We start from the raw sequence: 11,652 nt of genomic DNA, 5'->3' as shown, positions 1-11,652 counted from the left end.
GGGGAGGATGGGTGATCAGTCTTCTCTCACCCCATGATTTCGAGGTTCCTCAAGGGTTTAGAACGTTTGTATCTGCAGGTTTGATGCCCTACCCCTACCTGGGACCTCAATCTGGTTCTAGCCAAGCTTATGGGTCCTCCTTTTGAACCACTAGCCACCTGCTTGCTGCTGTACCTCTCTTGGAAGACGGCTTTCCTCGTTGCTATTACTTCGGCAAGACGAGTATCCGAGCTTCGGGCCCTGGCAGCAGACCCCCCTATACGCTGTTTCATAAGGACAAGGTACAGCTGCGACCACACCCCGCCTTCCTCTCTAAGGTGGTGTCTGCCTTTCATGTCAATCAAGACATCTTCCTTCCGGTCTTCTTCCCGAAGCCGCACTCATTGCATCAGGAACAACAGCTGCACTCCCTAGACATCTGTAGGGCTCTCGCCTGTTATATCGAAAAAACAAAACCCTTTCGAAAGTCGCCTCAGCTCTTTGTAGTGGTAGCAGACCCAAGGAAGGGCCTGCAGGTTTACTCCCAGCGAATTTCATCTTGGGTGATGTCTTGCATCCGTGCCTGCTTTGACTTGGCTCGTGTTCCAGCTAGCCACTCCACTGCCCATTCTACTTGGGCTCAAGCTTCATCTGCTGCCTTCCTGGCCTGTGTTCCCATCCAGGAAATATGTCGGGCAGCTACCTGATCATCGATTCACGCCTTTGCCTCACCTTATGCATTGGTTCAACAGTTCAGAGATGATGCAGCTTTTGGCTCAGCAGTTTTGCATTCCGCAACATCTCACTCCAACCCCACCGCCTAGGTAAGGCTTGGGAATCACTTAATTGGAATCGATATGAGCAAGCACTCTAAGAAGAAAAGACGGTTACTCACCTTTGTAACTGTTGTTCTTTGAGATGTGTTGCTCATATCTATTCCAAACCCGCCCTCCTTCCCCTCTGTCAGAGTAGCTGGCAAGAAGGAACTGAAGGGCCGTTGGGTTGGCAGGGGTATATATCCAGCGCCATAACAGTGCCACTCCAGGGGGCGACCCAGCCGACCCAGTGCGTGTTGCTAGGGTAAAAATCTTCCGACGAATGTGCACGCGGTGTGTGCACGCCTAATTGGAATGGATATGAGCAACACGTTTCGAAGAACAACAGTTACAAAGGTGAGTAACCGTCTTATTTCTCCAGTGGGATAACTCCTATACAAGAGGCTAGAAGGCCCAGGAGTTGCAGGGGGTAAAGCAAGACTACATTTAAGCAAATCCAACATCTGTTATTTCATTCTATCCTTTACTCACACCTCTTCCTCCAGTCACTAAAGCCTCCATGAGTTTAGCTTCTAAACATTTCTGTAAATTACTGTTCTGCTCCTCAGGAAACATTAACTGTCATCACTCCACAGCTCACCTTTTTGGATAAAAGTTGATTTGCACTGGTTGAAATGAGAGCCCCGTGTTTAAACTTTCAAATTCTGTTACTATTCAAAAACATGAAAGTCTCAAACCAGACCACAAAACATGTCTTTTCTGGAGAGGGCAGGGAATTAGTTTTTTGTAACCCTGATGGCAAATGAGTAGACTGCCTTCTGGGACATATTTATTGCATTGAGAATTCTATTTTGGAGGACTGATTATGGTAATGACAATTGCTCTATCCCTAAAGGAATTCTGGCGTAGACTTGACGGAATATTTTGCTCTGAGTTTCTTTACTGTATTCTTCACTCCATGACTCTAGTATGTAGCAAACCTCTCAGATTTATTAACACTGTCAAAATTAAAACAAATACAAAATTATCCATCTTCATAAATTTAGCTGCTTTTATTTGAACCACATGTATTAGGTAGAATCTCACATTGTGAGAAGAATGAGACAAACACTATGCTCTTGTGCTGTTGTGAGATGTGCAATATGCACAATATAGAAAGGACAAGGTAAGATAGAGGCTTTGGGAAACTCAGTGTGATGCTGTGTCTTATTTTAATTAGGTATTTCCTTTTGTCATAACTGCAGCCATTTTATAATGTAGAAGTTTTTCTTTCCAATCTTAAGTAGTGACACTCCATTCTTGAGGATATGTTGCCCAATAACAAGAACAGTTTCAGGATTAGTTACTTGAATGTAGTTTATAGAGACTCCACCATCTGTAATCTTCCGGTACCTTGAAACAAAACAGTAATTGCACGATGAAACTGATTGAGAGTTAGCAACAATCAAATATTCCGTTTAGAAAAAAATTACTGTATTAATTTTGGTGTGGGAGACTGGACAACTTGGGCAGTTCATACTGGAGTATGAAACCATTTGCCTTTAGGTCACTTATTCAAGTTCATTTCAGGTCAACACTGTAACTGGTATCAGTCACATTCCTAAAGGACACACCAATCCCCCCCCGCCCCCGGCAATTTGATGCCTTTGTTGAGAGCCGAGGTAAAGGAGGAAACTGACTCTACTGCTGTCTTTACATACATATACAACTATACATATAAAATGAGGGGGTCTAAATTAGCTATTACTACTCAAGAAAGATCTCTGAATCATTGTGGATAGTTCTCTGAAAACACCCACTCAATGTGCAGCAGCAGTTAAAAAAGCTAATAGGATGTTGGGAATCATTAGCAAAGGCAATATGATACTTTCTGTCTTGCTGTCTACATAAATTTATGGTATGCCCGCATCTTGAATACTGCATACAGATCAGGTGGCCTCATCTCAAAAAGGTCTACTGAAATAGAAAAAGGTACAGAAAAGGGCAACAAATTATTAGGGGTATGGAATGGCTTCCGTATGAGGAGCGATTAATTAGACTGGGACTTTTCAGCTTGGAAAAGATAACTAAGGGGGAATATGATAAAGGTCTATAAAATTATGACAGGTATGGAAAAACTGAACAAGGAAGTGCTATTTACTCCTCATAACACAAGAACTAGGGATCAAATGAAGTTAATAGGCAGCACGTTTAAAACAAACAAATGAAACTATTCCTTCATACGATACACAGTCAACCTGTGGAACAACTTGCCAGAAGATGTTGTGAAGGCCAAGACTATAACAGGGTTCAAAAAAGAACTAGATAAATTCATGGAGAATAGGTACATCAATAGCTATTAGCCAGATGGGCAGGGATGGTGTCCCTCTGTTTGTCTAGCCTTTGTCAGAAGCTGGGAATGGGCAACAAGGGATGGGGCACTTGACTACCTGTTCTGTTCATTCCCTCTGAAACACCTGGAATTGGTCACTGTCGGAAAACAGGATACTGGGGCTAGATGGTTCAACCCCGTATGGCTATTCTTATTTGCCCTTCATTATTCATGGCTCTTAATTTGGTGCACTGCACCAGCAATAAATTCACTTATTTCAATATTTTGCTCTAGCCAATCAATACTCTGATAGCTTTTTTACTTTTTAGTGCATTTGGAATTCGTATGTCATTCCTTTAGAACTTTTTACTGTACACCAGAACAAACAAGCATGCCAGACTTAGTTACTTAATGAAATTTAGCAGATAGCAACATTCTACAACTTGGATCAATAGTGTGAAGATATTTTAGCAGCACAGTTGAGACCTATCTAATTACTTCACCTTAACTTATAAATCAATCTAGTGTGTTCTACACCTATGCTTTTCTCCCACCTGAGTTTGTAGTATTGGTAGGTAGATCATCAACACCTCACTAATTGATTTCTCAGATGGATGACTACTAGTTGTTTTGATATAACTGAGGACTGAACAAAGCAGACCTTCTGTTAGAAGTGAATTCCTGGAAATGTACAAATGTAGCTCATATAACAAAGAAGTATTAAAGAATACAAATGGAACATACCCACTAGGCCCATCTGGAATGGCATTTGCTTTGTGACACAGGTCAAGTACACTCATTCCAGGTTCAAGCAACAATTCAGCAAATGGAGCTTCCCTGAAAAGTTCCTGTAATTCTTGGTCAGACATAGCCTCCAGTGCTTCCACATTGCTGTAATACAGTGCTTTTGTACATCTAAAAACAAAAATATGGTTAACCAAGTTAGGGTTCTCCTGTTTTAAGATTTTCTCCCCAAACTCATCTTTTTACTATAGTAGCCTACTTTCCTGCATATTATATAATACATATATATATATTAAGAAAAAAAAACTGAACTGAAACCCATAAAACCTTGTCAATGCCGCTCAAGGATAATAGTAGCGGCAGAATTACATGACATTTTGTTGCCCAATCTTCCCCTACTCAACTGTTCATGAATAAGGCTCTGATTTAATCACAGGTATTTTTAGTAAAAGTCATGGACAGGTCACGAGTAAGAAACAAAATGTCATGGCCTACACCATAAATACCCCATAAATCTTGAGAGAGAGGACAGAGTCTTGAGGGCCCGCAGCACCAGCTGCCAGGGGGTGGGAAGCACTGTGCGGGGCCAGTCGCTGCACCATCTGTGTGGGGACCGCTGCTGGGAGCCACCGAGATGTGGCAGCTGCAGAAGTCACAGGGTTGCAGGAAGTCACAAAATTCGTGACAGACACGGAGCCCTATTCATGAACTAACCACACAGTATTTCTCTCTGGTCATGAAGAACACTCCTCCTAAATAAGCCTGAAATTGGACAGATAAATTAGTCAAATTTTACCTTTTAGCAGATTCCAGACCTTCTTTTCCATGAACAAGCTTAGTTACTTCTGCAGCAAGTCGTTTTTGAGGTCCCCACTTTTCAGGTTCTTTAGCATGCATTTCCATCACGTGCTCAATCTCCGGAAGAGGAAGGAAAGTAAAGAGTTTCAGGTACCTAAGGGCAGAGAGGGAATTATTTTATCTCTACAGTGGTCTGTATACTAGACTTCCTTTCTCTCTCTCATGCAAACTTAATTCCCTGTGTTAAAATGATTTGTTTTTTTTATTTTAAAATATCCAGATTTTTAGTTATTCTACTTTTTCCAAACCTTTATTTCCGTTTGCAAAGTTAGGACTAACCATATCTTTTGTAGATTATTTCCTCAGCTGCACACTCATACACTTTCATGCAACTTAAAACTCAATGGGCCACTTTTCTGATGCTAACTTGTGATGCGTCTACTGGTACATGTGAATAAATGATGTGCTAATGTCATGTACATTTATTAATCTGATGTATGTTATTTAACCAATAAAGACTCATTTTCAAAAGAAAAACTGGCATGATGATAGTGGAAATTCGTCTTACTACATGATCTCATACTGTATCTATCGGTATAAAACATAGGCACATTTTCAGTGCTACTGTTATATACAGTTTTCTGGAGCAAATTTTGTGAAAAGTGAGGTTTAAGAAGAACTACTTGCCTTTCAACGGTGCTATCTGGCTGTCTAACAAAAAACTGATACAGCTCAAATGGAGAGGTCTTATCTCTGTTTAGCCAAACTGCATTACCAGCGGACTTTCCCAATTTATCTCCAGTGGTACTGGTAATAAGAGGCACAGTGATTCCAAACACATCTTCTCCCGTCACTCTGTGGGGAAAAAACCACACTGTATTAAGATCACATTGCTTGGTAAGCTTAAATGTAACTTGTACTTGGAACTACTGGTTCTTCTGAGCTGCTTCTAAGCCTTTCACAAAATAATTAGATTATACTAAAATACATTTTAAAAAAATGTGTCTTGTGAACTCATTGCCACTAAATGTTTGAGGCAACAATATTGGTGGGATACAAAATAAGCTACAATTTTATATGTAATAATGAGACTATCCACTTAGGTTTTTAAAAATTTAGAAGTGATATATAAACCCAAGTTTCAGGGTATAAGACAATTAGCAGCTAATAAGAGGTTAGCAAGAAACTTTGTCTGTTGGCAGGTTATTCATAACAGGGTTTTTGGCAGGTTCTTCTGAAGCATCTGGTTCAGAATACTGTATTAGGATGCACTGAATATCAATTTTGATGTATAATGTCTTGTAAATGTTATTCTATGTTCAACATAACTTGCATAATAACTTTGAATGTTGTCTAGCTTTTTGAGAAATGCTTAATTTCCATTTCAACTACCAAGACAGGCTAGACCTAGCACTCTGTTTGTATTTCACTTATTAGTACAGCAACAACACCCCCCACCACCATTGGTATCTGCCGTTGCTCCTTAAAAGCATTTTTCAGCCGCCTTTTCTCCTCCACTTCCACTTATCTATTGCAGTGGATGCTGCTATAAATCTCACAAACAGTCTTATACCTTGGAGACAGTCAGAAATGTTTAGAGGCATCTTCTTTTCTTAACAGGCTAGTTGTTGCCATGATGCAGACTGCAATTACTGAACGTAAGTGTCCCCTGATCTTTTATTATGGCTAGTAACTTTAATAATAATAATAAAAGTCTGAGCAAGCATTTCAATGCTGCTCCCTCAAAGTTGCTATACCTCAGGCAACCTGACAATGGAGGATTGTACTATCATCCAGGCACCCAAGAACTGTGTCTACTTATATATTAGAAATGTTAAAAAACAGGGCTTTGGAGCAGAGCCCAGAGCTGGAGTGCAGAGCAGCTCTGGAGCAATGGAGCTGAAGGTTTTTGCCTGGAGCTGGAGTGGAACAGCTCCAAAGCCCTGTTAAAAAAAGGGTCATTTTTCATTTGGTGGAAAACTTGTTGAAATTTTGGAAAATATTGATCACTTTAGCATTACCACTCCTTGCAATTTTATCAAGTTTCATATCTGATATTTTATTTAAAGCCCCAGATGCTGGAGACAAATGAGTGAGAGACTCTCAGCTTTCATTTAAAAAATAAAAATGTCTAGCCCTCCTGGTTACGAGGAAAAGCTTGAAAGCATGATCCTTGTGTTCCTAAGGGCTGAAAAATCAGAAGACAAATAATACCTGCTGTCTTTTTTTTTTTTAAGCCAATATAAACTATTTGAGGCCTGACTCATTATTTTTGAATACTTGAACTTGGCCATCCTGAGTTCCTTCCATTATTTGAGAAACAAAGGAAGAAGTTTGATCTCTCCAGTGCTTTAATATCATCCTCATCACTGTCACACTTGTGGATTAGCATGTGTGAAGGAAGAGGCTTGAACCTGGGACAGACACCTTGCTTTTAGGTCACATCTACACTACCCATGGATGAGCAAGTAGTAATCAATCTATTGGGGATCAATTTATCATGTTCTGTCTAGACAAGATAAATCGATCCCCAAAGCAATGCCTGTACTCTACCTCGGCAGGCGGAGTAAGCAGAGTCAACAGGGACACCGTGTCAGTCGACTTGCCACCGTGAGGATAAATAGGTAAGTCAAACTAACATACTTCAACTTCAGCTATGTGAAGAGTGTAGCTGAAGTTGCTTATCTTAGATCAATTCCCCCCGCCCAGTGTAGACCAACCTTTAGAGGACAGGTTCCAACCTGCTAGGGGCCTCAGGCCACTCAGCACAAGATGACACCTAGCAGGTTGGAACCATCATCTCTCAGGGGCTGCCAATGCCCAGCCCTATGAGAGGAAGCAGTCAGCCATGCTCCTGCTGCTCCTGGCAATTTGGGACATGTGGTCTCTCTGAGGCTGCCCATCTCTGTGAGAGATGAAGTCGGAGGCCATGGTGATGCAGCTCGTACTGGCATCTATCAAGGGCTGCCCAGCCCAATGAGATGAAGTGGTTGGACACATGGTATAGCCCATGATGGCACCTGGCAGTCTATGCCAGCATCTCTCAGCCAACCATCCCTATGCGAGATGAAGCTGGTGGCCATCATGGTGCAGCTCTCGCTGGCACCTCAGAGGTTGCCAATCCTGATGAAATGAAGCATCGCTCCGGGGCTGCCCATCCCTATGAGAGATTAAGCCAGAGCCCTCTGGTGCAGCCCGGCCGCTCCCTTGTCCTTCTGCCCGTACTTAGTGACAAGCTCATATCCGGACATGATGTTGCCCATCTGGTCGGCTCCCCCGAGCTGGATGCGACAGCCATGGTGTCGGTGCAGGTGCAGGAAGTCGTAGGCCTGCAGGGCCGGGTAGAGGAACTCGGCCAGGCTCATGCCCTCGGTGCTGCGGAGCCGAGCCTGGCAGCTCTGCCTGCTGAGCAGGGTGCCCATGCGCAGGCGCCCCCCGACCCCACACAGGAAGCCCACCACCGGCTCACGCCTCAGCCACCAGGCGTTGTCCTGCAGCATCACCTCGCCCAACCGCGCGCCGCCCGCCGCGGACCAGAACAGCTGGTGGTGGTTGTCGAAGAGCCTCCGCAGCCCCTCGCGCAGGCCCAGCGCGTGCTCCCGCGCGAGCTCCTCCGACAGCGGCTCCCGCTCCTTGGTGCGGCCGCTCGGGTCGCCCAGGCGGGCGGTGGCCCCGCCTACCAGGGCGATGACGTTGTGCCCCGCGCGCTGAAAGTGCAGCAGGCCCATCACGGTTAGCAGGTGGCCGACGTGCAGCGAGTCGGCTGTGGCGTCGAAGCCGCAGTAAACGGTCTGCGGGGGCTGGCCCGGCTCCAGCAGCGCGGGCAGCCCTTCCTCCGCGCGCTGCGCCGGGAACACCTCCTGGAACAGGCCCCGCTCGCACTGCGCCGCCAGCAGCCCCTTGGCGGCCGGCGCCCGCTGCGGCTGGTGATGGATCCGCCGCGAGAGGCCCCCGCAAAGACCCGCGGCCCGGCGGCACCCGATTCGCATCACCATGGGCGCCGCCATCTTGCCTAGGAAGGACAGAGCGAGGGACGCTGGGAGTAGAGGCGGAGTCCGCCCGGATTGTCGCAGGAACGGGCTCCCTAGGCCCCGCCCCTTTTGCCCTGTGAGGAGCCTGGGCTCTGAGTTAGTGCTGGGAGAGCGGCTCCCCTGCTCCCCTCCCCTCCCCTCGTTCCGTGCCCCGTGGTCCCTAGCCGGCCCCCCGAAGCCAGGGTGTCTGCGGGGGGAAAGTGGCGCGCGCAGGCTGGCCTCGGTCAAGAGAAACATTCAGTTGTCACAGAATGAGCCCGTGCGGCCGGTGACGTGACCAAATCAACCCCCTGGTCGTGAGGCCGGCGCAAAGGGCTCCTCTTTCCAGGACTCCAAGGGGAGGCTGCTGAATTGGATTTAATTAGCAATTTGGGCTCCATTAAATTAGGCTTGAATAAAGACTGGGAGTGGATGGGTCATAACACAAAGTAAAACTTGCCCCATGCTTGTTTCCTGCCCCTCACAGTTTCTCAAATGGGCCATTTTCATTACCACTGCAAGCAGTTCTTTTTCTCTCCTGCTGCTAATAGCTCACTTTAACTGATGACTCTCCTTATAGTGTGTATGGTAACACCCATTGTTTCATGTTCTCTGCATATATCGATATCTTCCTACCGTATTTTCCACTACATGCAGCCGATGAAGTGGGCTGTAGCCCTCAAAAGCTTATGCTCAAATAAATTTGTTAGTCTCTAAGGTGCCACAAGTACTCCTGTTCTTTTTGTGACTACAGACTAACATGGCTGCTACTCTGAAATCTTTTCAGGACTAGCTCCCTGGCCAGTTTCATTTCTCAAGCCCCTGTTATTGTTACATACATTAACATTACTGCAGTTTTAAATGCTTTCCTTTTTACCCCACTGTATGCTTCTTGTTCTTAACATTTGGGTTCAATGACACCACAATCTGATTTGGCTGCCCTTATTGGGGAACAAGTTCTAACTGAACCTTCCAAAGATGAGACTCTCTACTCTGGATAGAAACTAGAGGGTTTTTTCATTGGACCATATGTAACCAAATGGCATGGCTCTAGTTCAGCAAAGCACTTAAGCATTTGCTTAGTTTAAAGTTTGTGAGTGACTTCATTGACGTGAATAAAATTAAGCACATGCTTAAGTACTTAGCTAAAATGGTGCCTAGAAAAGGGCAGAGGGGTTGCAGACTCTGTCTCTACAGGTACCTTGGGTGGCAGGTGAAATTCTTTACCAACATAAAACAATACATTTGAGGTACTGGAGCACGATGACCTGTTGTTAAAGAGTTATATTTGTGACTATCAGTTGAAAAGGAAATATGGAAGGACTCTATGTACTAATATAAAATAAAACAGTGCTAAAAAATGTTGCAAATTTATGTTCCAAATGATTTTTGTTATATAGCAAAATAATAAAGCAAAAGCAACTAGATGTAATTTGTGGCCTTGAGATGCCTCGTGAATCCTTTCCAATATGTCATCGTAAAAGAATGTAGAACTGCAATACAATTTCCATAGGAAATCAAACCTTCAGCTTTAGGGAGTTCATTTTTGTCACCTCTATTCCTGAATTAATTTCAAATGTAACAGGATTTCACTAACAGGCCAAACCTGTTTGGCATGCCATTTTTGGATACACAATCCCATGAAATAGGCTTCAATTATCCCTGTTTCAGTTATCTTCCCGATTCCTTTGCTTTTTTATTTTTTTAGACAAATACCCTTTTCGTTACATTCCCTGCACATTTCCACTGGTTCCACTCCATTTAATCTGTTATGCATCCTCTCTTTCTACACCTACCACATTTCTGCCCAGGAACTCAGGTATTTTAGTAATGGTTCTTCCCTTTTTTCCATGGGAATTATTTCTTTGCTTCTTGCACCCTCATGCTGTCACGCACTGCTTTCTTGCTAGGTGACTCGCACTTATTCCACTCAGGTATCTGTGATTTTTACACCACTTGTCAGCTCAGACATTAACGATAACATATTGTAGAGAAAGTTCCTTTTTAAAATTCAAACTTTTAATCGCTCTCTTAGATATTCTTTCTTATAGATACCACAGTCACAACACTCTATTTGTATATATATAAGGTCCTTAAAACAGGCTTTCATGCCTTCTAGGAACCTTGGAACCTCTTTGGTAAAAGCAATTCCATTCATATATTACATATGTGGAATGGAATGCTTATCAGACTTTTAAAGAATGTAATTATTCTTAATCTCTTTTCTAAGTGAAGGCAAATTTTATATATATATATATTGTCTGCACTACCAGTTACATGAATTAATGAACTGAACTGCACTTTGCTATGCTCTATGTATGTTAAGCTTTATGGCAGGTCTGAATCAGGTAACATATGCCATCCACTCAAGTAATTCCGTGGGCTTATCAAACTGAACATTTTATTGAAGGTTGAACTTTGGTATTGACTTTTCTTTTTCCTTATGTTGGTTAGGGCTTGTTAACATTTTTCAAAAGTTTGACATTTCAATAAACATTTTTTACAAACAAATTTGAATTGGTTTTTCAAAATAGTTTCCTAGTTTTTTTGTCTAGTTCTATTGCTGGTTCAAAATAAGGCAACTTATGATACGTTTTTCACAATGAAAAAGAATAACATGTCACTGTGTTCTAACACTGAACAAGAAAGTTAGTTATGTAACCCTTCTGCCCCTCTGAGTTGGCAGCAATAAGGGCCAGGTTCAGTATCCAGGGGTTCCGTTTCAATAACACCATGCATAACCGGCTCGAGCCCCCACCCAGTGACCTGGGACACTTACATACCACACCCTCCTGGGCGCCTCTAGGAGGCAATACTTCCCGTCTCGCAAGCACAGAGTCTGAGTGTAACGAAATCTTTTTAATAAAGGAAGGAATCAATGTGGCATCCCACTGGAGAAACACCACAAACAGAGTTATAACACAGACCATAACCACCCCCAAGTACATTTGGCAATGTCCTTTTCCCCTTAGGGTCTTAAGTCCAATCACTCCAAAGTCCAACAACCCAAAAGTCTCTGGTCAATGCCACCCCA

General features: G+C 43.6%; 1 protein-coding gene across 1 annotated transcript; it reads right to left on the bottom strand.

The window, feature by feature from the left end:
• Positions 1-1,788: 1,788 nt before the first annotated feature.
• Positions 1,789-8,622, bottom strand: YARS2 (tyrosyl-tRNA synthetase 2). The gene is made up of 5 exons (XM_032778922.2): positions 7,834-8,622; positions 5,296-5,463; positions 4,607-4,762; positions 3,811-3,981; positions 1,789-2,147 (listed from the first exon to the last, which is right to left on the bottom strand). Exons 1-5 carry the CDS (start codon positions 8,613-8,615, stop codon positions 1,988-1,990), a joined length of 1,437 nt encoding a protein of 478 aa, XP_032634813.1. The 5' UTR covers positions 8,616-8,622; the 3' UTR covers positions 1,789-1,987.
• Between the last annotated feature and the right edge of the window lie 3,030 nt (positions 8,623-11,652).

The sequence above is a fragment of the Chelonoidis abingdonii genome, chromosome 1, assembly GCF_003597395.2.
Source record: "Chelonoidis abingdonii isolate Lonesome George chromosome 1, CheloAbing_2.0, whole genome shotgun sequence".
NCBI lineage: Eukaryota > Metazoa > Chordata > Testudines > Testudinidae > Chelonoidis > Chelonoidis abingdonii.
This window is presented reverse-complemented; position numbering and strand designations above follow the sequence as displayed.